This window comes from Podarcis tiliguerta (genome assembly GCF_965153285.1).
Source record: "Podarcis tiliguerta genome assembly, chromosome: 14".
NCBI classification, from domain to species: Eukaryota; Metazoa; Chordata; class Lepidosauria; order Squamata; family Lacertidae; genus Podarcis; species Podarcis tiliguerta.
Window position 1 is genome coordinate 31,029,907 of NC_139547.1, and position 27,986 is coordinate 31,057,892.

The 27,986-nt window shown below is 47.0% G+C and overlaps 1 protein-coding gene across 1 annotated transcript; it reads right to left on the reverse strand.

Moving 5' to 3' along the window:
- SYNGR3 (synaptogyrin 3) lies at positions 1–27,804 on the reverse strand. Its single transcript, XM_083414058.1, has 4 exons — positions 27,444–27,804; positions 9,282–9,519; positions 5,956–6,098; positions 1–2,482 (listed from the first exon to the last, which is right to left on the reverse strand). Exons 1-4 carry the CDS (start codon positions 27,540–27,542, stop codon positions 2,273–2,275), a joined length of 690 nt encoding a protein of 229 aa, XP_083270184.1. The 5' UTR covers positions 27,543–27,804; the 3' UTR covers positions 1–2,272.
- Positions 27,805–27,986: the final 182 nt, after the last annotated feature.

Here is a 27,986-nt window from a genome sequence, read left to right on the forward strand (position 1 = left end):
TCTGAATGAATTTCTTTATAGTTAGAAAAAATACACTTTACTGAACAGACATTTCACATATACAATCGATTTAAAGAAACATTTAAATGTATTATACTTTTGTGACTTTCTGTGTGTGTGTGTGTGTGTGTGTGTGTGTGTGTGTGTGTGTGTGTGTGTTTGTCTGCCCTCCCTCCCCCCGCCCCCCGAAAAAATATTTAGACACAATTTTGTATACTGCTAAAATGCCAGTGTTCTCTCTAAGGAAAATATTGCTACAGTTCTATGTGTACCCTGTATTAATACCATTCTCTGTATCAGTGTAAACCCTATATAGGTCTTTGTCCACAAGACTGATGGCCTTCCATTGTAAAATCTGAAAGACTGAAATGGGACACTCTTAGTTCCAGCCAATTTGGCCACCTCCACGGAAATATTGTGTATCAAACTGTTAAGGGCATACGTCCGCGAAAGCTTCCTGGCACATGCAGCTCTCTCTTACTGGATTGGGGCCCTATCTTCATGGTGGGATTTCAGAGATCAAATTTCTCCAGAGTTACAGCTGGATGAGAATGGCAGATTATCGGGATCCTCCTTAATATAAAATAATTTACATCTTGCTGCTGAAATCACTTTAAAAGACAGCATCGTTATATTTCAGTTCACTTACCCATCTTCTCATAGTTTAAATTTCATTTAAGCCCACTCTCTTTATAACCCTTAAGCATTACTACATCTTCATGGGAATTTAGCCTTTTCTCTCTGGTTTTCGACTTCCAACTGTCTTTTCGTTTTCTCTTGTCTGCCACAGTGAAACTTTTTGCCCAAACTTTCTTTACAGAGCAAGGCTGGAGCTTTTCCCAACAAATACTGTGATGCACGTTATTCCACTGTGTTCAAAATAAAATGGCCTCTACCAGACACAACCATTTTAAAGGGATAGCGTGAATAATTTTTGGTACTGAAGGGGCTGCCAAAATGGCTGCATACTGAATTTTTATTAAGAAAGACCAATTAATGGATGTTATCTTGGCCAAAATGCCAAAAAAATGCCAAAATGGCCTGTCACAAGAAGCCTCCTCTCCTGCTGCTATTCCCTCAACAGACATATTTCTTCCATTCCGCTTCCATCTTTTTCCAGACTGCTTGAAGTGTGTCCCCCATCTCTGAGGCAGAATTGGTGGGCTGGATCACACTCCTCATGAGGATATGATGAGGACCCTAGCAGTTAGCAAGCCCTATTTTGAGACGACAGCTGAGCTACTGAATGCTACATATCCCCACTGCTAGGAGACTCTTAAAGGCTGATGGCCTGACGGTGTGACTGTTTCCCCACCCTCACCCCAGAGCAGTAATTTTTGTGTAAAAGGTGTACAAAAATGATTCTTGCATCAAAGCAATTTGGAAAAGAAAGAAAGAAAACTTCCTGCGGTACCAGAATCACAAAGCTAACACAGCTAATACAGAAGGTTTTTCACTCATTTAGCACAGGAAATATGCCAAGTACGTAACAAACACACACAAATGAAATCAACACAACCATTATTTTTGGTTTTAAATTTGGCACATTCCTTTTGAAAACAGTCTTCCCCAACTGGGTTCCCTCCAGATGTTTTGGACTCCCATCAGCTCCCACTGGGGATTATGAGAGTTGGAATCCAAAACAACCGGAGGGCAAGAAGGCTGCTTTAAAACTACCTTTTTTTCTAGGGCTATAGAGCAAGGGAATAAAAAAATAGGAGAGGATGATCTGGAAGGTTCCTAGGATGAAGACAGTGGGAGCAATTTTCTGGATTAAGCCGCGGAAGCACAAAACAAAGCATCTACTTATCTGTGTAAGGAGTGGGGCGACGTCTCTTAACAGGCTGGGCTATTGCCAGCTTCTGTGTGCGAATTCAGGGGAAAAAATGCCACAATGAGCCAAGATCGCAGGGACGGCTCACAAAGATGGGAGTTGGTAGCAACCATCCTAACGTTTCATGCTTAGAGGGAACACTGTTTTTTTTAAAAAAAATAATAATAAAAAAATATCCTCAGACAGGTAAGACAAGAACCAATACCACTGTAGAGAATTCACTGCACCATTAGCTAAGAGTAAGTTGAACCCAGTTACGTTAACTTGCCACATTAATTTTTTTTTTGTTTTTAAAAAAAGAAAAGGTACTTTAGAATACACTTGCAACCAACCAGTTGACTATACTGCACCATGAAAGGGAAAGTTGCCCCATATCTCTGGGTCGGGTTCCCATTTGCTATACAACCTTGAGGGAGGGAGAGGACTTCCTCCTGCCCTTCAATATGCCGGCACCTGGTAGCCCTTTGGACTGGTGTCTAGGGTCTCCGAGAAGGGTGGGCTCTGGTAGGTTTCTGTGCTCTCCACGCCGCTGCCGGTGGGGTAGCCTGGGTAGGCCGCGCTGGGGTCGGTGGGGAACTGGTCCGTGGCGAACAAGGACATGTCGGTTCCCAGCCGGTATCTTTGGAGCGCCTTGAGGGCCAGGGCAACCTTTTGCGGGGAAGACAAAGGTTTACGTCAGCAGCTCCCAAAACGTTCCATCAACTCATCCCCGGTAACCCCCAACCCTGTAAATAAAAAAGGGTTGCTCGGATTGGTGGTTTGCACAACCCACTAAGGAAGATAAGGACACAATAAAGTTCAAAAACAGCAGCAAGCCCACATCTATTCAAAATCCAATTACAGTGGTAGCTCGGGTTAAGTACTTAATTCGTTCCGGAGGTCTGTTCTTAACCTGAAACTGTTCTTAACCTGAAGCACCACTTTAGCCAACGAGGCCTCCTGCTGCCGCCGCGCCGCCAGAGCACGATTTCTGTTCTCATCCTGAAGCAAAGTTCTTAACCTGAAGCACTATTTCTGGGCTAGCGGAGTCTGTAACCTAAAGAGTATGTAATCTGAAGTGTATGTAACCCAAGGTACCACTGTAAAATTATTTAGTTTCATTAATTCAACAAAACTGACAAACTTGACCCAGCAACACAAGCTTTTCAAACTCAAATAGTCAGTTATGTTGTGAACCGCTGTGAGATCTATGGATAAAGGGTGGTATACAACTTGTTTATACAAGTAGTTGTTGTTGCTGCTGCTGCTGCTGTTTGTTATTATTTTACACCTCTGGTGCCCCCTTGCCTCTTAGTGCCTCCTTAAGTAATCCCACTGGTACCACCCGATTTGGGAACCACTGAGTTAATTTTCTCACAGGCAAGGGGCTGTTTGCTCGATATATTTATTTAAACATTTATAGACCACACTTTTCATTTAAAATAGAGCAGTGTGGACTACAAAAAGCAAAATCCCAGAAACTTGTAATATAACGTCAATAAAAACTGGTCATTACCTCCATCATGCTGGCCTCTTCTCTCAACTTAAAAACAAACCAACCCAGACGTAACATTTGGGCCAGATGTGGAGAAACTTTGGCCCTCTGGATGTTGCCAAACTACGTAAGGACCTAAGAGCCTGCTGGATCAGGCTAATGGCCCATCTAGTCCATCATCCTGTGATCTCACAGTGACTGCCTCTGAAAATGGAGGCAAAGCATAGCCAACGATGGCAACTCCCATCAGCCCTAGTTGGTATGACCAAGGGTCAGGGATGATGGGAGTTGTAGCTCAGAAACATCTGGAGGGCCCAAGATTCTCCCCACACACCAGTTTTAGGCAAATACTGACATAACGTGGACATGGCAGGGGTCAGTGTGACGTATCTAGGATGCCCTGCATAGCCAGGAAGGCAGAATCCACATTTGCAAGGTGGGGTCTAGCACAGGGCAGACTGGAAGGACGAAGCCTTTCCTCGAGTTCCTCAGGTCAGTCTTCCATGCCTCCTTTGCCAAAAACGTTCCCCATCTCTTTCTTTTTTTCTTTTATTTATTTATTTATTAAGGATTTTCTTGTTTTACAGAAGTAAGTGTAATGCCTCGTTGTTGTTTTTTTCCATGTGACATTTTTACAAATCCATTTCATTTGTTGAGGCATTAGGGGGAGAAGAAAAGAAAAAAGAAGAAAAAAGAAAGGGGGTGGAGAGAGGGAAGATGGATGGGGTGGGGTCGGGTGGCGGTGTTTCTATTATGTTTAATGTATGTAGAGTTTGGGGTCAGCGTTGTTTGTGTTGTTCACTTGTGTTCCTTTGGTGGTGAGAGAGGTTGGGGTTGGCCTAGGGCGTGATTGTTTGCTTGTGATTGGCTGTGGTGATCTTTGTTTACGTGTGTGAGTGGGGTTGAAAGGATGCATGTTTAAAACGCAAACCGTGCAAGACACAAATGCTGCAATGCTTCCCTTCAGATCAGAGCATTCTGTTAACATCTCCCTTAGCAGCCCCTGACAGTATGAAAGGGGAACAAATCCGAGAGCGTTTGCTGTTAACTGTCAACACCCCCTTGGAGTGGCTTGAAAAGGCAGGCAAAAGCGGGAAGAGGATCTTGAAAGGCTACATGCCACATCAGATCAAAACACGGACTCCTGCGCCTCATTTGGCACCTCCTGCGGAATCCGGCACATTTTAGGACATAGGAAGCCATGCATTTTGAAGGTGCTTGAATGTCTGGTATGGATGTGACCCATGTCTGCTTGCCTGGAGAAGAGAGGATTGGCTGATGGAGGGAGGGTGAGATGGTCACCTTCTTCGGATCCCTGAAGCGCTGTAACATAGAGGAGTACAGAGACTTCTGGGGCTTCTCCAGCCTCTAAAGGTAAAGGGACCCCTGACCATTAGGTCCAGTCGTGACCGACTGTGGGGTTGCGGTGCTCATCTTGCTTTACTGGCCGAGGGAGCTGGCGTACAGCTTCCGGGTCATGTGGCCAGCATGACTAAGCCGCTTCTGGCGAACCAGAGCAGTGCACGGATATGCCGTTTACCTTCCCGCTGGAGCGGTACCTATTTATCTACTTGCACTCTGACTTGCTTTCGAACTGCTAGGTTGGCAGGAGCAGGGACCATCTGGTACCAGCTCCATCTGGTACACAGGCTGAGACCCTACCTGCCCGCGGACTGTCTTGCCAGAGTGGTGCATGCTTTAGTTATCTCCCGCTTGGACTACTGCAACGTGCTCTACATGGGGCTACTTTTGAAGGTGACCCTAAAACTACAAATACAACTACAGCAGCCAAATTGGTTACTGGGAGTGGCCACCGAGACCATATTACACAGTCCTGAAAGACCTACATTGGCTCCCAGTACATTTCCAAGCACAATTCAAAGTGTTGGTGCTGACCTTGAAAGCCCTAAACGGCCTCGGCCCAGTATACCTGAAGGAGCATGTCCACTTCCATCATTCAGCCCGGACACTGAGGTCCAGCTCGGAGGGTCTTCTGGTGGTTCCCTCGCTGCGAGAAGCAAAGCTACAGGGAACCAGGCAGAGGGCCTTCTCAGTAGTGGCGCCCGCCCTGTAGAACACCCTCCCATCAGATGTCAAGGAAAGAAACAACTATCTGACTTTTAGAAGACAGCTGAAGGCAGCCCTGTTTAGGGAAGTTTTTAATGTTTGAAGTTTTATTCTGTTTTTAGTCCTCTGTTGGGAGCCGCCCAGAGTGGCTGGGTATAAATAAAATATTGTGGTACCTCTGGATACGAACGGAAACCGTTCCAGAGCCCTGTTCGCATCCTGAAGTAAACGTAAGACGCAACTGCGTGTCTGCGCATGCGTAGGTTCCGTTTCGCCGCTTCCGTGCATGAGCATGACGTCATTTTGAGCGTCTGAGCATGCACGAGCGGTGAAACCCGGAAGTAACACGCTCTGTTACGTGCGGGTTGCCGCGGAGCGCAACCCGAAAATATTCATCCAGAAGCTACTTCAACCTGAGGTATGACTGTAAAATATTATTATTATTATTATTATTATTATTATTATTATTATTATTATTATTATTATCATCATCATCATCATCATCATCACTACCACTACTACTATTATTATTATTAGTATTCCACACATCACAGGATCACCACTGGACACCAAAGCTTACCCAGGAGATGATGGAGAAAAACGAGAAGGCAATGCCCGCCCTGGCCGCATCACCTGCGTAATGTGCTGCTGTGCTCGATGGCGTCCTCTGCCACTGGTTGGCCAGGAAGCAGAAGCTCACAAACCACAGGAAGGACCAGAACCCTGGTGGGAGGAAGCAAAAACAAAAAAAAACCACATCAGGTCACCCCAGTACCACCAGAGCAACAAGGCACTGTTCTCTGCCTCTCACATGCACAATACACCATTGGCACAGAACCTTGTCAAATGTTAAGCAGCATTATTATAGTTCATGTATATCCACCTTTGGTAGTGTACGTGGTTCTTCCCTTCCTCGCAACAACCCTGTGAGGTAGGGTAAGCTAAAGCCAAGTAAGGTAAGGTAAGTAAGTAAGACAGAGAGATAAGGACAAGGTTGAACCTCATGGCTGAGCAGAGATTTGGGTCTCCCAAGTCCCAGTTTCAGCGTCCTTAACCATTACACCTCTCCCCAGGCTCTCATCATCCCTGTCTGGGTCTTCAAGCGCAGTGCCTTTTATTTGCATTTTGATGATTCCGTTATGCTGTCTGTATCCTTATGCTGTATGCTTCTCTGGGTACACAACCACAGAATGACATACAAACAATAAATTATTGCAATAAACAGCTGCAGGACAAGGAGCTTTCCGCAGCGTGGAAGTTATGCAATTTGTAAACGGCATAGGAGCTCCCCAAGGAAAAATAAGTTGGCTAAAGCACAGCGGTAATGCATGCTGGATGCCCTGCTTGAATCCTGGCCATCTCCTGTGAAAGGATCAGGGGGCAGCGCTAGGAATGGGCAAATCTGTCAATTTCAGTTCCTCAATTTTCCAGCCTTCAGTTCTTCACATTTCCATATCCATTTGCAGTTTCCCCTGAAGTCCCTCCAGCATTTAAGTATCCTCATATACACGTGTTTATGTGCGATTTCCCCTAAAACCCACTTGTTTGCAGGGCAACTTTCCCTAGTATAATGCATGTTATCTACTCTAATATATGCATTTCAGGCACACTTTCTAGTACAAGCACTTTTGTACACAACACTTAGCAGGAGAACTGCACTGCAAAATTTGGAGAAATATGAATTTCAAAGGATGGCTGGGCTTCTGTTTATTTTTTCAGGAAATGAGAATTAGGTAGGTTTGTCTTTTTATTTATTTATTTCCCAAAACTTACATAGTGCTCAATTGGTGTGTTTTTTTTAAAAAAGACATTGAAGTGGTTTATGAAAAGAACAATGTAATCGTAAGTGTAATAAAGAGAAACAACTATTTAAAGCATTCAAAAAACACTAAGCTAAAACGAGCTAAAAACACTTGACAACCTTCTACATACCTGGATGGGCTTGCTGAAACAAAAATGTTTTTAGCAGGCGCAGAGAAGAGTATAATGAAGGCCCTTAAAAAGGTAAAGGGACCCCTGACCGTTAGGTCCAGACGTGGCCGACTCTGGGGTTGCGGTGCTCATCTCGCTTTATTGGCCAAGGGAGCCGGTGTACAACCTCCTGGTCATGTGGCCAGCATGACTAAGCCGCTTCTGGCGAACCAGAGCAGCGCACGGAAACACCGTTTACCTTCCCGCCGGAGCGGTACCTATTTATCTACTTGCACTTTGACGTGCTTTCGAACTGCTAGGTTGGCAGGAGCAGGGACCGAGCAACGGGAGCTCACCCCGTCGCGGGGATTCGAACCGCCGATCTTCTGATCTGCAAGCCCTAGGCTCTGTAGTTTAACCCACAGCGCCACCCACAGCGCCCTTGCTTGATGACAATAGGCAGAGAGTTCCAAAGTTCGGGTGGTGCCTCACTAAAAGATGGATTTCTTACGAAAGAGGAACGAGTGTTTCACAGCACTTCAAATGCGAGCTGAATTGAATTTCTCCCTCATGCCTAGTGAGTAATGTTGCCCCTTTCTCCCTGAGCCACCGGGAAGCTGCTTCCAAACAGATTACACAATACTCTGCTGGAGACGTCCATGGTGTGATAAGCGTATGGCCATTTCATAATACCTTACTTGTACGTTACAGCATCACCCTCCTGGGTACAGTTAGCTGTCAAAGCGACGTCTCTGTTGGAAACCCCGACACTTAAGCTTGATTTAAGGAATAGCAGAGTCAGTTAAAGAGCACCAGGCTGCATATGCTCCACCTTCACTACAACTGGCTCTGTACTGTGGATTCAGCACTGTGAAGCCACCATAGTTAGGAGGAGTTTTTTAGGACCTGCAGCTTAAAAATCAGGCTGCAGCTGCCCCTGCAAGCGAATCTTGGGGGCGGGGGGGAGGCGGGTGTGCTGACTTGCCTTGTGCTTCCCTAAGCTGGTGCCCTCCAGATGTTTCAGACCAAAACTAGAGATGGGGAGAAATTCGATTTGCGTCACATCTAGAGACCTGCCAACCTACCGTATTTTTCGCTCTATAGGACACACTTTTTCCCCCTCCAAAAATTAAGGGGAAATGTGTGTGCGTCCTATGGAGCGAATGAAGGCTCCTTGGCTTCAGCGATAGCAACACGAAGCCTCCGAAGCACAGAGGGAGCGCTCCCTCCGCACTCCGGAGGCTTCACGTTGCTTTCACTGAAGCCTGGAGAGCAAGAGGGGTCGGTGTGCACTGACCGCTCTCGCTCTCCAGGCTTCAGGTATAGCCGCCTGAAGCCTTCAGAGCGCAGTGTGAGTTCCCACTGCGTTCTGGAGGCTTCAGGTTCCTTTCGCTGAAGCCAGGAGAGTCTTGCTCCCCCGGCTTCAGCAAAAGGAACCCAAAGCCTGAGGAGCACAGCGGGAACTTGCGCTGCGCTCAGAAGGCTTCAGGGATAGCCGCACGCAACCCCTCCGGCAGGGAGAGGTTGTGCGCAGCTAAAGAGGAAGCCAAGACAGCAAGCGGGATCCATCCACTTCAGTTGCAATACAGTTCTCTAGCCACGGGATGTGCACAAAGAGTCAAATACTAGGGGAAAACACGCGTCAAAATGCTTATTTTAGAGAAGATAACATGCAGAAATGCATTAGAGTAAGGGAAACTGCTTTGCAAAAGAGGCGAGTTTTAGGCAAAATTGCATGCAAGCAAGTATAAAATGTACACTGCATTCAGCTCCTTGGAGCAAGGAGGGATATATATCAAATAAAGGAATAAGAATCAAGTAATAAGAAATAAGAAATAAGCAATCAACCACTGGGCTGGCAAGTGCTGATAGGAGATGGAGTCCAAAATGGCCGTGTTGGGTGGGGACTGCTGCGAGTTGTACTCCAAGACATCTGGAGGAGGGGCTCAGATTGGGGAAGACTGTCCTCAACAAATCCCACCCCACAGGTCCTACCTGAGAAGCCAAGGTCAAAGAGGACAACACGTTTCCTGTCCTTCACGCTGCTGATCTGCTGGAAGTAGAGGTCCACTACTAAGAAGAAACTGCAGGCTAAGAAGGCAATGAGGCCAATGGCGATTCCATAGTTGCAGGCGTCATCGTTGTTGTTGTAGACACAGCGCAGCACCGGACTGCTGCCATCGTTGACGTAACCCTCGTTGAGGATGGAGCCAAAGACAACGATGGAGAAAACCTAAACAGAGGATTATTATTTTGTTGTGGGGGAGGAAAAGGAGGAACAATATTCAACTGAAAGCTCACCTCTCCCAAGATAAACCATTTCAGGCCCCTACAGTTGGGAGGGGAGACCTGTTGGTGACGCCGCTGGATGTGATCCATGACAGGGACTTCTTGGTGGTGGTTCCCTGTTAACAGAATGCCCTCCCTGGAGGGCTGCACCTGTCCCCTTTCCTTTGGGCCCTCTGATTTCCAGTACTTTCCCCACTCAGCTTTCCGGCTCTCGGCCTGCATTGGCCGAGCAGCTGCAGTGTCACGGAATGCCCACAAATATTCTAACTTCTGAGTGGTACACTGACAGTTACAAAACAATGCAGCTTCTGTGACAATGAGAACAAAAGGGCTGGTTTATTTCATCCAAAGCCCCCAGGCCTGCAGCGGCGGGGGGCGGGAAATGCTTTTCCAGTGGGATGGAAGCGTGAGGGCTTGAAAGCTGCATAGGAAAAGGGCCTTAGGTAGTCAAGAAACTGAGGAAAGTTCCTCAGGGGAAAAGGGCCAATGAGAAAAATGGGAGGTGGGTTTAGTGAGAGGAAACACACAGGCCCTGAGGACAGGAGGGACTTAAAGTTGTTGGCAGGAAGGAGGAGGAGGATGGGAAACTATAGGGAGCATGCAACCGGGGTGCAAAACACTGATGTGCATGATGTTCATGAGAACATCACGAGAACCAGAAGAGCCTGCTGGATCAGACCAAAGAGGGCCCATCTAGTCCAGCATCCTGTTCTCACAGTAGCCAACCACAAGCAGGATTCAGTTCGAAGAGCCCTCTCCCCTCCTGTGGTTTCCAGGACCTGGGATTCAGAAGCACTGCTGCCAGAAAAAGAAAAGAAGCATTGCTGCCTATGACAGTGGTGGCAGAGCATAGCCATTGTGACTAGTAGCCTCCAACAGCCCTCTCCCTCCATGAATTTGTCCAATCCTCTTTTAAACCCATCCACATCGGGGGCCATGACTGGCTCCTGCGGAAGCAAGTTCCACAGTTTAACCACACGCTGTGTGCAGAAGAACATTCTTTCAAGCTACAGTTAGCAAGGCAAGGGTCCATTTTTCCTGTATGGCAAAGCAAGTCAGGCCCCTGACACTTCCTGTGCTTTATCATTTCCTGCTATCGTGCTCTCTGCCTGTGCGCAGTCGGAGTCTGGTTCGAGCAACGTTATCAGATCCACTGCAGGACGCCACTGTCCTCACCTGCAAAGTGCTTCCATCTGAACAGAGCCCAGCAGAGGCAACAACTGCCTTGGTCAAACTGGGGCCCTCCAGATGTTTTGGACTACAACTCCCATCTGACATGTTGGCTGGGGCTGATGGGAGTTGTAGTCCCAAACATCTGGAGGGCCCTGGGACGGCTAAGGCTGCAATAAAGCAGGACCGAAGACATACAACTGCAGCACCGGTGAGAGCAAGGAGGATCTCACCAAAGCTGTGAGGCTGCCAGAAGGTGTAATCTTCAGCACTTTGTGATGATGGGTTTTTTCTTTCTTTCTTTTAATCTCATTTATAAATAATGCAGGAACATATTCCTCCCACCCACCCCCCTTCGCTGCTGGAAATACTGACAGCCACTTAAGGGAAACATGCTCAGCCTGCCAAAAAGCAGGGCATGTTTGTGCGGCATGAATAATGGAGGAGGTTCAGTGCCACACGGGGTTTCACGGGCAGTGGGTCAGTGGGTGGAGGGCACCCTTTCCACCTGCCACCCCATTGGCTCCAAACATCCTTGCCACTCTCTTGCTTTGCCAGAGGGACCATAAGAAAGAGTTCTCTGTATCTGCAAAATGTCAGCTTATTTATTATTATTGTTGTTGTTATTGTTATTGTTATTTTTAAATGCATGATTTTGGTAAAGCAAAGGAAGGTTGAATGCTATTATTTCAAAATGTCACAAATATAACCCATCTTTCTATAAACACAGAATCAGAGTTGGAAGAGATGGCCCCAAGGGTCATCTAGCCCAATGGCCTGCAATGCCGTCCAGCCTCTATTTAAAGGACAGTCCATCACTTTCCAAAGGAATCCGTTCCACTGTCAAATGGCTCTTACTGTCAGAAGGATTAGTCAGAATCTCCCTTCTTGTCATTCCAATCCACCGTTGTTCATTACTCCTTCTACAACATTGCGATTTTAGATAGTATTATTACTCTGTTCCATTAGAAGCCATTAAAGAAAACAGAAATTGACAGAGCGAAATCTCCCTCTCACTCTAGTTTGCTGCTGCACACAGCCTGGCGGCAGTTAAGGAACTGAATGACCATTTCCAAGCCAACAGCAGTAATTAAACCCTTTAGTAAACCCAACAGTAATTGTAAGAGAGAGCTGTGAGTTCGCCATCCCTCTCACAGCACAGAGACCAGGTGGAGATCTGGTCTCCCCAGAACTGAAATTCGCTTCCCCTCATCCTCCTATCTCTAGTCTTGAAGGGAGGACCATTCTCAGTGATTTGAGTGCTGAATCTTACTTCCCATCTACACTATAAAGCGCTCTCATACCCATCTCAACCGTCCCAATTTGAGTGGGATATCCTGGAATTACAGAACCCATCTCTGCTTCTGATTGGATCCAGGGGTGTCCTGTTTCAGCTCCCACACGCTGGGGTGGAACAAATGGCACCCGCCAGAGCATGGCCTTTGTTGAGGTGTCCAGTGGCTAAGGGGGGTGTCACTGAGAAGGGGCAGGGAGGCATTGGCAGGGTTTTAAGTGTGTTGAGGGGCTGAGTCATGTCCCAACTTTCATCAGCGGGACATTGGAGTGTATGCACTGGCATACCACAGTTAATCAATCCTGAGGGGTGCAGTTTGCTAAGTGTGCTGGGAGTGGTTAGGAGACCCCTCACAGGACTACAATTCCCAGAGGGAAGACAGATTGAATGCTAAACCACTCTGAGATTTGCAGGCCAGTGAGGGGACTAGGGGTCTCCTACTAACCCTCAGCACCTTGAACAAGCTAACAGTTATCAGGATTGTTTGGGGGAAGCTAAAGCTGTATACTGAGCTAAAGGTATATATAAGGCAGCTTCCTAAGTTCTTATTTAATATAGCCCTTATTCAGCTAGGAGGACTAGAATCTTACTTTATTTTTACACTGCATGCAGAAGGTCACTTACTCAATCCCTGGCATCTCCAGGTAGGGGGTACCCCCTGCCTGGAACCCTGCAAATCCGCTGACCGCCAGTGCAGACAAAACTGAATTAGATGTAGCAATGGCATGGCTCAGTATAAGGAATGATGTTTCCTCTGTTCCACAGAAGAGCCGGAAACTGTGAGTGCGCGCAGATCTTTTTCCCCTCCTAGTGCTTCCTCCTCCCCAAGGGAAGCAGATTGTGCCATGAAGACCAAGAGTTAAGAGGCATTTGAATGGGCGGCAGGATGAGCGGAAGTGTGTTTTCATCCTCTTACCAGCCTTTCAAATTTCAATAGCACTTTTCAACGCGCTTGAGTGCTTACAACTCTTTATCTCCAGAAGAGGGAAGACTCCCAGGTGATCTTGTTTTTAAAACCTTTGGTGCAATACCTAGAAAACTGATGTTATTTGTTTGCTTGCTTTGCTTAGCCCTGCAAAAGGGCTGGTGCATCCAGACTTGATGCTGCATCCTTTAAAAAAAATGTTTACATGTAAAAACTGGATTTTATAACCATCAAGCTTTTTAAAAAAGAAATAAATGTGTATTTATATTGCAATTCTGATAACCATCAGATAGAGTTTCTAGAACAATTGGTGGACAGAAGGTAGATCAAATCAGGTGGCAGAAACGCCTGAGTAGTCTATAATTGATCTCCCAATAGTACAGTGTATCATATAGTTTTTGCACAGCTCTACCCAATCTCTGAACCGTGTGAGATTTCAGGGAGCACCAGGGAACGAGGTTTGTGGAGTCTGTGGTGTCTTCATGTTATCTGGTGTTTCCACTTATATACAACCTGTGCACATAATGGAGGGGCTCACAGCATTAACACCCCAGAAGGTCTTGCTTCTCGCACAGTCGCAGCCCTGGATTGCAACAGAAATCAGGCATGGCTCTCACTCTCTGGCTTCTGCCTGCTTCTAGCCCAGCTCTCCCTCACACAGACTCAACTCTGGCTTTTGTCCCTCTTACCACCAGCCAGGGGACGCGGGTGGCGCTGTGGGTTAAACCACTGAGCCTAGGACTTGCTGATCAGAAGGTCAGAGGTTCGAATCCCTGCAACGGGGTGAGCTCCCGTTGCTCGGTCCCTGCTCCTGCCAACTTAGCAGTTCAAAAGCACATCAAAGTGCAAGTAGATACCTTCCGGCGGGAAGGTAAATGGCGTTTCCGTGCGATGTTCTGGTTTGCCAGAGACATGCTGGCCACATGACCCAGAAGCTGTACACTGGCTCCCTCGGCCAATAAAGCGAGATGAGTGCTGCAACCCCAGAGTCGGCCACGACTCGACCTAATGGTCAGGGGTCCTTTTACCTTTACCTTTACCACCAGCCAGGTGAGGGAGGGGACCCACCCATTTGCCCTCTGGAACAAAGCCACTTCCTTGGTTATACTAACACAACCATGCTTAGGCGATTAACCCAGGAACAAGCTTGGCTGGCTCGTTCAACAACAGAATCCTCCATTATATTTGAACCCTTGCTGGAGCCAGGACCCCAAGAATTGCAATGGATTCAGACATCATGCAGGCTAACCGCACACCCCCGCAACTCACAACATTATATCACTGTTTTATTTGATATTTTTTTACCCATCCCTTCACCCTAAAGTCCCGGGGGCAACTTACAGCTATCTGAAATTCAATATTTAAAACACTTTGAAACAAACAACAATCACAAGAATAAGGAGGTTGCACACACACATATAAGTTCTAGGAATTCAGCAGTCATTGCCTACCCTCCTTTCAAGTTTATTTTCACCGCCGTTGTGAGTACTAGAAATTTGCTTTTAAAATAAATAAAAGTGCAGATTCTCAGGAAGCTGGCTTCTGCATCCGGCGACACATCATGCGCTTCTACAGAATTGCAGCACTGCTTATGAGTAAGAATCAGAAGGCTAACGAGGATTCTAGTCCACATGACACATCCATGACTTCAATATGGAGCCGTTACTCTTGCAAAAGGAATTGGGGCTGTGATGAAAACTAGCGGGGCTGTTATTTCAACAGAATGGAAAAAGGAAGAGGTAGCTTGCAAAGGGAGGAATAGCCTCTCAACACCACCACCACCAACAACAACATCCTTTCTGTTATAATGGCATCATGATAAATGAATGAATGAATGAATGAATGAATGCTGTAACATTTAGAAAAAAGTACAATAAAACAAACAACAATTTATTAGTTATACCCCACCCATCTGGCCGGGCCTCCCCAGCCACTCTGGGTGGCTCCCAACAGAATATTAAAAACACAATAAAACATCAAACATTAAAAACTTCCCTAAACAGGGCTGCCTTCAGATTTTTTCAAAAAGTCAGACACAGTGGTACCTTGGTATTCGAACGGCTTGGCTCCCAAACAAATCAGCTCCTGAACACCACAAACCCAGAAGTAAGTGTTCCGGTTTGCAAACGTTTTTCTGAAGCCAAACATCCGACACAGCTTCCGATTGAGTGCAGGAAGCTCTTGCAACTAATCAGAAGACGCACCTTGGTTTTTGAACCATTTTGGGAGTCGAACGGACTCCCAGAACGGATTAAGTTCGAGAACCAAGGTACCACTGTAGTTGTTTATTTCCTTGACATCTGATGGGAGGGCGTTCCATGAACTAAAACTACCACCAGGATGAAGTCCAGAAAGGTAGTAAAGCACAGAAAAAGGCAAAGTATTATCAGCACAAGCATCAATTCATCAACAGAGACTTTTAAGAGCAATTGAATATTAAGGGGCCTGCCAGTTGGCTCTTGGGGATGAGCCATAGCTCAGAGGCAGTGTGTGGGCTTTGGACGCAGAAGGTCCCAGATTCAATCCCCAGCCTCTCCAAGTAGGGGTGGGAGAGACTGCTGTCGGAAATCCTGGAGAGCCACTGCCAGTCAGTGTAGACCAGGGGTCCCCAAACTTTTTAAACAGGGGGCCGGTTCACTGTCCCTCAGACACTGTTGGGGGCCGGACTATAATTTGAAAAAAATATGAACAAACTCCTATGCAAACTGCACATATTTTATTTGTAGTGCACAAAAAACAGGAAAAACAATACAATATTTAAAATGAAGAACGATTTTAATCAACATAAACTTGTAAGTATTTCAATTCTAAAAGCTGCTATTAGCTATAGAGAGCTTTTAGAGAGTAATTCTACATACCAGTTATGCACTGGTGGGGGCGGGGTAGATATGCTGCTGCATGATATGTATGTAGCCCAGGGAGATCAGAAAATGCAGAAACTAAAAATGGAATACACCCACCCCCAATCACCTTGAAAACCAACAACTGGACTGCACCACTGGTAGTCCAGCGATCCAATTGAACTCATGACCACAGGGGTGGAATCCCAGTACACACCCCTGAACCACCTCATTCTGCCAACCCCTTCAGGAAGGGGTTCAAATGCCCTTATCTGTTCACAGCCACAGTTTTGTAGCACAGCATTCTTAAGGAAGGGAGGCAACTTATCTCAGCTTAAGGCCTCTTACCACATCTGAGCAGAATGCCTTCAAAGACCATAAGCAGCCCTCCTGGATGAGGGTTCAAGACACACCCAGGAGGGGTCAGTAGTAAAAAGGAAGGGGCCAGACAAAAGAAGCCACAGACATAGAAGAAGGTGAGTTTGAGCCCTGGAATAGGGTAACATGTTCACATTCATATTTCGGATGCCAAGCAAAAACAGTGAATGAATGGGACGGAAGAGCTTGTGGGACTTGCACAGGTCAATGAGCTCTTTCTGCCCCCAGCTCCCACCTCTGGGAACCAATGAGACCAATCCTTCCCTTTTATGTTGCCTAAAAAGCAGGGGCGTACCCAAGGGCTGGCCCCAGTAAGAGGCACAGACCCACGGGAGCACAAAAATTGCACCTCTCTATTCTGGATCTTAAAAAGCAGAGACGTCACCTTGCCAACAAAGGTCCATATAGTTAAAGCTATGGTTTTCCCAGTAGTGATGTATGGAAGTGAGAGCTGGGCCATAAAGAAGGCTGGTTGCCGAAGAATTGATGCTTTTGAATTATGGTGCTGGAGGAGACTCTTGAGAGTCCCATGGACTGCAAGAAGATCAAACCTATCCATTCTGAAGGAAATCAGCCCTGAGTGCTCACTGGAAGGACAGATCGTGAAGCTGAGGCTCCAATACTTTGGCCACCTCATGAGAAGAGAAGACTCCCTGGAAAAGACCCTGATGTTGGGAAAGATGGAGGGCACAAGGAGAAGGGGACGACAGAGGACGAGATGGACAGTGTTCTCAAAGCTACAAACATGAGTCTGACCAAACTGAAGGAGGCAGTGGAAGACAGGAGTGCCTGGCATGCTCTGGTCCATGGGGTCACGAAGAGTCGGACACGACTAAACGACTAAACAACAACAACATTCTGACTCAGATCCTCTGGCAAGGATGCAAGGCACCGATACATCTCCTTGCCAAAGGCGCAAGGGAGCCTAGGTACGCCTCTGCTGATAAGCCAGCTCTAGCAGGTAGCATACCAGCTGGACTCATTGCTCCTCTCTCACACCAGCCTTTTCTTCTGCCTTGCCCCATACTTAACTGACTTGTACATGGTGATAGCAGCACCTGACCCACCTGGGGAAAGTCCAAAAGTTCTCATGTGCTTCGGAGGAAAATCCTTTCCCCTTAGATTCCTCTTCCCAGAATTCTTCCTTGCCAGGAGGCTGAGCAGGCGGCTTCCAATTGGCTGCAGGAAGCCTCGCCGCGCGGGGACGGAGCTTCCTGCAGCCAGTTGGAAGCCTTGCCACACGCTGAGGTAAATCCAGCAAGGCGAGGCTTTTCCGTTAAAAAGAACAGTTTCCGTGCACTGAGGTAAACCCAGCTGGCGGACCAGATTTATGAGCCTGGTGGGCCAGATCCGGCCCGCGGCCCATAGTTTGGGGACCCCTGGTGTAGACAGTACTGAGTGAGATGGGTCAGTGGTTTATGAGCCAGCTTCCTACGTTCCGAGGTTCCTAGTTAAGGGATAGACTACAGCTGTAGGGGAATGCGAAGCTGCAATGCTTATCATGGACATGATGCCAAAACAAAACTTTACAACACACATGCAAGGCAGGCCAGTAGCAGTGAAGAATGTCAAATTAGGACCTGGAAGAGGCCAGTGTTCTGGTTTTAAACTGCTTTTATTTATTGTATTTTATCTGGCCAAGCCTTTTTGAAATGTTTTCCTCTGCATAAAGCGACTGACAATTGTAATAATAACAACAGAAATAATAATAACAACGTCACAGCTCAGGTGTCAGCCCAGCCCCAGCCCATCAGCTCCAGCGGGTAAGCAGCATTAAAATGCCCATTTTGCATGCAGAAAATGCATCATCCTAACATGGTAACATGATCCAAATCATGTTCAATAAGAAGCACATGAGCATGTTAATATAACTCACTTATCCACTTTTAAGTTACAAAATCTAGGAAGCAGCTGAAAATATTTAAAGAGGCACAAGAGATAAATTTTCTGTGCCAAGATGACCACATGAGAACTTTTAATGGCACATGAACACAGTGGGGCGGGTGCTCTGTCCATCCAGGAATCTGCAAAGCCTATTTTTTATCCTAAATTCTGCATGAAAAAACAACAAACAAAAAACAGTAGTTCTGATATTCTAAGACAAAAATATTACATTTTCTAGGATGAATCACTTTCCATTGGAATTTTAACTATTCTGGAGAGAACTTGGCCACAATCACAGGACACATTGAAAGCACTATGATACCACTTTCAACAGCCATAACTTGACTCAAAGAATTCTGGGGAGCTGTAGTTTGTTAAGGGTGCAGAGTTGTTAGGTGCTCCTTCCTCAATTCCTTTCCATAAGCTACAAATCCCAGAGTTCCCTGCAAAGAAGGATTGATTGTTAAACCACTCTAGAAATTATAGCTCTAGGAGGGAAATTAGGGGCTTCCTAACAACTCTTGGTACCCTTAAAAAACTGCAACTCCCAGGATTCTTTGGGTGAAGAGGAGACTGTGCACCCCAGTGTTTTCAATGTAGGGTGTGAATGTGGCCTTAGTAGGAACAATTCATGTTATGTCAGCGGCTGCTGTACGTGATCTGTGGCAGTAGGGATCATTAGGAAAGGTGCCAAAACACCCTATGAGCAAATCAGGAAGAATACTCATTAAACTACTATCAGCAGGTGAGGCTATTGGGGTGCTGACACCAGGGGCTGCCTGGTTTTTTCTGACCAACAACAGGGTCTTTTCAGTAGTGGTTCCCGGGTTGCAGAATGCCCTCCCTAGTGATGCACACCTGTCTCCATCATTATTCACTTTCAGGAGGAGTTTGAAAACATTCTGGTTTACTCAGGAATTTGGTGGCAGCTGAAGAATACTGTTCCTGTCAACCTCAAAATCACTGGGTAGTATAATGTCTTTACAATGGTACCTCGGTTTAAGAACAGTCCTGTTTACGAACGCTTCGGTTTAAGAATGGACTTCCGGAACGGATTAAGTTTGTAAACCGAGAGACCACTGTACTTGTAATTGCTTATTGATTTATTTTTCTTAACCTTAACATTTTTCAATTTAAAAAATGCTTTTGAAAGTAATTGTAACTCCTTTCTAACTGCAACTGCTTTTAGATGTTTTTAACTGTAATTGTTGCTGGAATGCTTTATTCTGTTTTAGAACGTTCCTGCTTTTTTTTAAATTGCCTATCTGTTTGCCACCCTGAGTTCCTTGGGGGTGGGATATAAATTCAATAAATAAAATAGATAAATAAATAAAACACCCCATGAGCAAATTGGAATAAATGCTCTGATAACCTTCCTGCAATCAAATCAGCAGAAACGCTCAGTAAAACTGGAGGCAACTCTGAGCCTCCATGTAAGTTTTCTACAAATGCATCAGGAACTCAATAAGCCAGTCATCTGGAAGAGCTCTAGGGAAGGCAGGGCTACTTCCTAGAGGACTGTGCTGCCTGTACTTGCTCCTCTTTCTCAGTCTGCAAAATAGCAAAACAAACCGAAGCTGACAAAGTCATCCTAATGGTTCACTGCTAGAAAAATTCAACCCTGGCTTCCTCAAGCGCAAAGCCAGTCCCTCAACCAGGCACACACAAATCCAATTTGCAGACACCTCATAGGAAACTCTGCCTTATCCTGAGCCAAACCGCTAGCTCAGTATTGTCTGCACTGACTGGCAGCAGCCCTGCAGGTTTCAGACTGGAATCATTCCTAGCCCTACCTGGATATCTTAGGGATCGAACCTAGGGCCTTCTACATGCACAGCAGATGCTCTGTCTCCAAGTTCCTCAAGTGCCCTTCCTTCAATGCCTCATTTCCCCCCATCCCGCGCTATTCCCTCATTCTCTCTCTCTCAAATGTGTTCCCACGACCCACTTGATTTCCACCCGTTTTCTAACCTGCATCACAAGCAAAGACAACGACTAGACGCTTATTCCTTTAAAATCAAAGCTCTCAGCAGTTCAAATATGTTATGTACTGAGTTGAATAGGATCCAAACTGCAGCAGTCTGATTGGTCCTAGAACAATAGGATCCAAAAGGCAGCAGTCTGATTGGTCCTAGAACAATAGGATTCAGAATGCAGCAGTCTGATTGGTCCTAGAACAATGCAGCAGTATGATTGGTTGGCAGGAACCACCCAATCATGCTCCAGATAGAAGTGAATCCACAACCTGATTGGCTTACAGTAGAATTCCGGAATTAGCCAATCATGTGCAGCCCATTGTGTAAATAATGTATATAAAGCAGATACTTTGAGGGGACTTTCATTCATTCCTCCTCACCACTATGAGCTGAATAAAGAGCATGAAATCACTTTGCGACTCTGAGTATGTTTCAAAATATGTGTCCACGATTCAAGGCACAATTCAGAATGGAAAAACCTTGCTTGGATATAAGGCACTGATGCGGATTGGAAACAACAGTTTCCCACCCCTCTCTCCTCAAAATGGAGGAGAAAGGGGAAATTGTTTTCTGCTGCTCAAGAGGGTAAGACCCAAACCAACGGATGCAAAGGACAATAAAGGAGGTTCTGAGTAAACAGCAGGGAGAACTTTCTGAGGGTGAGAAGCTGCTCAACAGTGGAACAGACTCCCTAGGAAGGTGGTGGACTCTCCTTCCTTGGAGACTTTTGAACATAAATTGGATGGTCATTTGTGAGGGATTTTTTTTAGCTGCGATTCCTGCATTGCAGCGGGTTGGGCTAAATGACCCTTTGGAGTCCCTTCCAGCTCTGCAGCACCATGATTCTATGACAATGTGGCTGGCTGGTGTAGATGCCTGGTTTTGCTGCCCATCTGTTCAAGCTCCAGCCCTGCTTCTCCCCACCCCCAGCCCGCCGCCCCCACCACCTAGAAACATCTTGTACTGAACACAACCCCCAGGGAGATAAAAACACCCTCGATGATACTTAAAACACAAAACAAACTCGCGCAGACAGCAGCGGGGGAAGGAAAAGCAATTCTCCTAATGGGTGGAACTGTCTGCTTTTCTTTATCGTCAAGTATCAGAGGACAAATAAGGGAGAAACTCCCCGCCTGGCCAGGCCCCTCAGTTGCTGCCCGTTATTTGCCGCTGGTTGGCAGAGAAAGGTGCCAGTCCTAAGAACATATGAGGCTGCGGGATCAGGACAAAGGCCCATCTACTCCAGCAACCTCTTCTCACAGTGGCCAACTAGATGCCTGAGGGAAGCATGCAAGTAGGACCTGAGCATTCTTCCCTCCTGCCATTTCCAGCAACTGGTATTCAGAAACATGGCTGCCTTTGACGAGGGAGGGCGAGCAAGCCATAGGAACATCAGAAGAACCCTGCAGTGCTGGATCAGGCCAAAGTGGGAAACTGCTAGTCCATGAACCTGTTCCCATGGTGGCCAGCTAGATGTGCGACAAACCCACAAGCAGGATTCAAGCACAAAAGCCCTCTCCCCCCTCCTGTGGTTTCCAGCAACTGGGATTCAGGAGTGTTGTTGTGGAGGAGGAGCCACTAATCATGGCCAGTAGCTGTCAATGGCCACCTCCTCCATCTAGGTACGTGGCCATCACTGCCTCCTGTGGAAGGGAGTTCCATAGGTTAATTATGCGCTGCCTAAATAAGGGCTTTCTTTTATCTGTACTCAGGGATGCAGGTGGCGTTGTGGTCTAAACCACTGAGCCTCTTGGGCTTGCTGATCAGAAGGTTGGCAGTACGAATCCCCGTAACGGGGTGAGCTCCTGTTGCTCAGTCCCAGCTGCTGCCAACCTAGCAGTTCAAAATCACGCCAAAAATGCAAGTAGATAAATAGGTACCACTCCAACGGGAAGGTAAACAGCGTTTCCGTGCGCAGCTCTGGTTTCACCAGAAGCAGCTTAGTCTTGCTGGCCACATGACCCAGAAAAACTGTCTGCGGACAAACGTTGGCTCCCTCAGCCTGTAAAACGAGATGAGCACCACAACCCCAGAGTCGTCTGTGACTGGACTTAATTGTCAGGGGTCCTTTACCTTTACCATTTTTTTATCTGTGCTGAATCTTCCAACGTTCAGCTTCATTGGATACCCACATATTCCAGTGTTAGGAGAGAAGGAGAAAAACTTTTCTCAATCCACCTTCTCCACGCTGTGCACAAAGCTTAATTGGTGGTTAGACTATGGATGTGTTCACATGACTGCCTTTGAGAATAGATGAATTCGGGGGGGGGGGGGTTGTGCGTTTCACAGCTCCCTCAACCCAGCCATTCACATCAGCATAGCTTCATTAGTGTTAGATTCATTTGTTCACAGAGCGGGGGCTGTTCACACTTTGGCTGGAGATTAGGAATAGATTAAGGACTCTTAATATGTGTGAAACTAGTTTGAGAAACAATGATCAAGTAGTAGTATTTAATAATGAAGTACAGGGCAAGTATGCATTCTGGATAATGTCAGGTGAACAAGGATGGAAAAAACAGCCCGGGAAACACAGTGAGTACATAGTGTAAAGTACACAGCCTGAGAATTCATACAGATTTCATAGAATTGTAGAGTTGGGAAGGGACCCAAAGGGTCATTTAGCCCAACCCCTATCATTCAGAAATCCCAGATTTGTTTGCAGGGTAGCTGTATGGCAATCAACATTGTCTAATTTCCCAGCAAACAATGTGGTGCCATCCAAATTCTGCAAAGCAAAAAACCAAGGTTCGTAAGCTAACAACAAACCACAGCTTCACATCACAGTTTGTTGTTAGCAGACAAACCATAGCTCAGCCACTTAGAAGGGTTTGCACATAACACAAACCCAGTGTTTCTCAATCTTGGGTCCCCAGCTATAGCTGGACTACAACTCCCATCATCCTTAGCTAGCAGGGCCAGTAGTCAGGGGCGATGGGAGTTGAAGTCCAGCAACAGCAGGGGTCTGAAGTTTGAGAGACTCTGCACTAACCATGACTCTAACAAACATGTGTATGGAAACCTGGAGAGCCTAAGATTGGAAAAATGAGAGAGAAAACGAAACTGAGAGATTCACCCCTCCATACTACTGTACTGGCAGTACCATGCAAAGGGATACTGAGAGGTCAGGGGGTGGACAAGCAGTAGCAGAGAGGGCCAGATTCTATGGGTGCTATCCCACTAAGTCATAGAACAGACAGATTAATATCACCAGCCTCAAGATATCTGATTTCATTGATTTCACTGGGTCTGCTCTGAGTACAACTAACATTTGGTATCACCCCCTATGTATCAAACACCCATATCAATGCCTGACTAGAGTTCACGTGCTTTTAACCACATTGCTTCCTCCAGTCGTGTAAAACAAGGCCATACTTGTATTTTGTTTCAGTTGGTAAAAAGCCCCCTTCTTTTTTTCTAAGTGAAAGGTTTATTTTCACATTGCAAACCAGGACTGCAAGAAAAAGCAGAATGCAAACGGTCACCACAAAGCAAACTGGGTTGGAATGAGGAAACATCCCAGGACTTTCCAGCTCTTATGAGATTTCAGAAAGCCTTGCTATATCGAAAGAACAACATGTTCAAGAGAGCTGCCATTCTCTCCAATGAAAGTGAAACCCATTAGTGGTTTAAGCTAATGCTCAGGGAAGACAGTTCTTGCTCCAAGGCAGGGTCTGAAGATCTCAACCTTCTATCCAAAAACAGGGCGAAAAGCACCCTGGGATGATTTCACTGCAACCCTGCCACAAAATTACAGCAAAGTCCTTCTGGGACACCCTGGGGTGGCTTAACCTGTTGCTCTCTGGACATTGTTGGGACTGCAATTCCCAGCAGCCCACATTGCCAGCGATCAGAGATGATGGGAGTTGTAGTCCAGCCAACATATGGAGGCCCACAGGTCAGCAACCCCTTTTTGAGGACATCGGCCACATTGGCACTATACATATAAAGCACTGTGCTGTCACTTTGAACAGTCATGGCTTCCCACAAAGAATTCTGGGAGCTGTAGTTTGCTAAGAGTTGTTAGGGACCTCTATATTCCCTTCACAGAGCTCCAGTTCCCAGATTTGGGAAGAGAAATCTATTGTTAAACCACTTTGGGAATTGCAGCTGATGGAGGGGAACAGGGGCCTCCTTCAGCTGTCACTTCCACACATATCTGCATACATGAGTGAGTAAATGTCTTGGAGCAATCTTTGTCATCCTCGTGCCCCCCCCAACCAGATGTTTTGGACTGCAATTCCCACCAGCTCCATTCAGCATGGCCATTTGAGGCTACAACTCCCATCAGCACATCTGCTTTGCATATAGAACATCCCAGGTTCCATCTCTGGCATCTCCAGGTAGGGCTAAGAGGGCATCATGCTGAGGTCAGTGTAGACAATACACTAGACAGACTTGGTATCAAAGCATCTTCCTGTATTCCTATCTGATGGGCACCAGTTTCCAGAAGGGTTTCTGAAAGGATTATGAATCTGTGTTAAGTGATATTATGAACATTTCTATGCACTGATGTGTGTCAAGGATTTCCTGAAAGAGACTGCAGTCAAGGAGGTGATTCATGTTTCCCTCCGTGTAACAATGTAGAGAGATAGCTATATATACCTGCCAACACTTCGTGTATCTGATGTAGGTGATGCCACAAAAGCTCAGGCTGTAATAAACCATTTTTAGTCACAAGCTTATTTCTTGCTGCTACAGACTAATTTGGCTACCTAGCTGGAAATCAGGCTAATGTAGATACCTAGGGAAGGCATTTTGGGGATGCTCATATAGTAGTTTCAATGTTTATTATTGTCTTACATGGGCAAAGGATTCCTCCAGATCAGTGTTTGCCAATCTGGTGCCTTCCAGATGTTTGGGCCTTTGGCTGCCATCAGTCCCAGTACCATAGCGGTGTCATCTGGGGATGATGGGAGTTGTAGTCCAAAATGTCTGGAGAGTGCCAGCTTGGCAAAGGCTGCCAGACGCCCAAAACCTCCTTGTTTAGGTGGATGTTTGCTCTATTGGTTTTTTAATTTATCTGTTGTGTATGTCTCTGATTTTATTAAATTGCTGTTGCTTGATTTGGAATTTCACTGCATTTTAGGGTTGGATTGTTGTTAACTGCCCTGAGTGGGGTGTTGCGCACCAGGAGAGCAGAATCTAAAAAAAAAAATCCCATCTATATAAATGAAAAATAAATCTAATTCTGTAGTACTGATGGGTCCTAAATCGGGAGAATCATAATTCAATAGGCTGGAGAGTGAAACACCCCATATGGAAGGTACTCAATAGCCACCTACAAAGTTATGAATATCATAAACTCTTCTAGCCATAGTCAGTCTGTTCTACTGCTCCGCATTGGGGGGAGAGGAGGAAGCAAGAAGACAGCACCCTTGAGCAGTCCCAAAGCTAGTTACGCAGAGGCCTGATCCCCTCCATATTCCTTTGAAAGGGGCTGCCCCTGCTGCTGCCTGTCCATCAAGGCCTAGCTTTCTGGGGTCACGTGGCTGCTTCCAGTGAGATCTAGCAGCGGCACGGGTGGGCCATGGGATTCCCCTGCCTTAGGAAGCTGCCTCAGTCCACCACACACAAGTGGGCTGATCCTGGCTGTAGCTCAGTGGCTGAGCATCTGCTTTGCATGCAGAAGGTCCCCCGGTTCAATCCCCAGTGGCATCTCCAGGTATAGCTTTGATAGACACCCTGTCGGAAACGCTGGACAGAAGCTGATGGTCAATCTAGGCAATGCTTCCTGGGTTGTTGTTCAAATCAGCCCTTTATTCAGACCAAAAGGACTGGAAACTTTTGGGGAAAAGGACTACTGATCAGTAGTTGCATACAGAAACATCAGTTCTTGCTTTGCATACAGAAAATTCAATCTCCAGCATCCCTGGGTATGTCTAGGTAATTTTTATTTTTTTCTATATTCAGCTTTTTCTCCAAGGAGCTCCAGGTGGTATAAAGGCTTATCTCCCTCCTCATCTAATCCTCACAACAACCCTGCAAAGTAGGCTAAGCTGAGAGTCAGCAACCACCCCAAAATCACCAAGTGAGCTTCATGGCCGAGTGGGGATCCAAACCCAGGTCTCCCAGGTCCTAGTCCGACACTCTAACCACTATGCCATGGTAGCTCTCTAGTCTGAAACCCCCAGAGAGCTTCTGCTGGTTAGTGTAGACAATACTCAGCTAAAAGAGATCAAAGAGTTAACCTCAATGTAGGGCGGTTTCCTATCTTACATTTAATTATTTGTGAGCAGCATTGTCGATGTGGCACTGAGAACCCTCCAAAAGCTCGACAAGGCCCCTGATATTATAATACCAACAAAATAACAACACACGCATTGTATACACGAATACACGAAAAAATGAGAGTGTTGTTGCCTTCCACACCACCAAGCCACAAGGCTCAGCCACAGCAAAAAGGGGCTGTGAGCAAGAGATGATTCTGCCCCTCCTTTGAACCGAGCCCATCTTGCTGTTGCCAGAACGGTCACCCAGCAGCCATCAAAGTGGGCAGCCGTGGTGCTGCTGCCATCATCTCTCGCTTCCAAGAAGGCAGGAAGAGAGAGAAAAAGAAAGACAAACACAGCAGAAGGAAGCCTGACATCATTCCACACCCATCCCTCCAACAAGGGGAGGCCTTGCAGGTGGATTCAGCCATGCTTGCTTTTTTTCCACCAAGGCAGGTGGCGGGGGTGGGGGGAGAGAGAAAAAATGTCTCCTGGCAGAACGGTTTTTCAGTCCCAAACACACACACACACCTCCTGCTGTGGGTTTCAGATCCAGAAAAGAGCAGAGAGAGAAGTCTTTCCACACCTTCTGTTGCAAAGCCAGGTAGCAAAAGAGCAGATTGGCAGCATGGGGAGGGGGTAGATCTATATCTCCTAGAGGGGCTGTAAAGAGACAACCTGACTAGAGCAGGAGGGGGGGGGGCGGGTAGGAGAAAATTAGGTGGGGGAGCAGACTTTTCCTTCAAGGCACACATGCATTCCCCCCTCCCTCCCCTGCTGTGTGTGTGTGTGTAGAGGGGGGGGGTGAATTAATGACATTTAAAGAGGTGGGAATTCTTTAGGCACTCCAGAAATAAACCGAGAAGCTGCCATACCACACCACCATTAACCCACAAACACGCCAGACGATGCAGAGTCATCTTTCTTTTCTTCAAACCGACACGCCAAAAATAAAAAGGTCATTCCGCCCACCGCACCTGAGCGTTGCCCGCGCCCCTCCCTCCCTTCTCCTGCATGCACAATGTCTGCAACATAAAAATAATAAATTGGAATAACGCCCCCCCTCCCTAATATGGTGGAGGGGCGCAGCAGACGACGCCAAGGCTTGTTGACCTTTGGAGGGCTCTGAAAGGCCACGCGAGGCGTGGGTCTAGTGGCGAAGGGAGGGGGTGGCTTGGGGTGCGAGGCTTACCCCCGAAATGATCCTCAGGATCGTCTGAGGCCGCCGGAGGAACTCCAAGGGATCCACCGCCGCGCCTGCCCTGCCGGCTCCAAAGGAGGCTCCTTCCATGATTCCTCTCCAGGCGCCCTCTCTGCGGATCCCTCTCCTCGCTCGCGCGCCCTCCTTTCGCTTCCAAGCGGAGGAGCGAACAGAAAGGGAAAGCGGCGGCGGCGGCGCCTGCCTGGGGGGCGAGCGGGCGGGCGGCGGCAGAGGCTGGCAGGCAGCAAAGCGAGCCAGGCAGCAGGCGCAGGCGGGCGGAGACCCGGGAAGCTCGCGCCACCACCTGCCCGCTCGCCTGTCCGGGTTCAGCTTCTCAGCGCGCGCAGGCTCCGCTCCTGCTGCAGCGACCAACCTAGTGGGTGGGGTGGGTGTGGGTGTTGGGGCGGGAGGGGGGAAGCGACCATAATAATAGGTGGGGTGGGGTTGGAAAGGTAATCAGAATATTAGGAGGGGAGGGGGGGGAATCATAATATTTAAACTGGAAGCCCTGCAACAGAAACAACAGTAGCATCT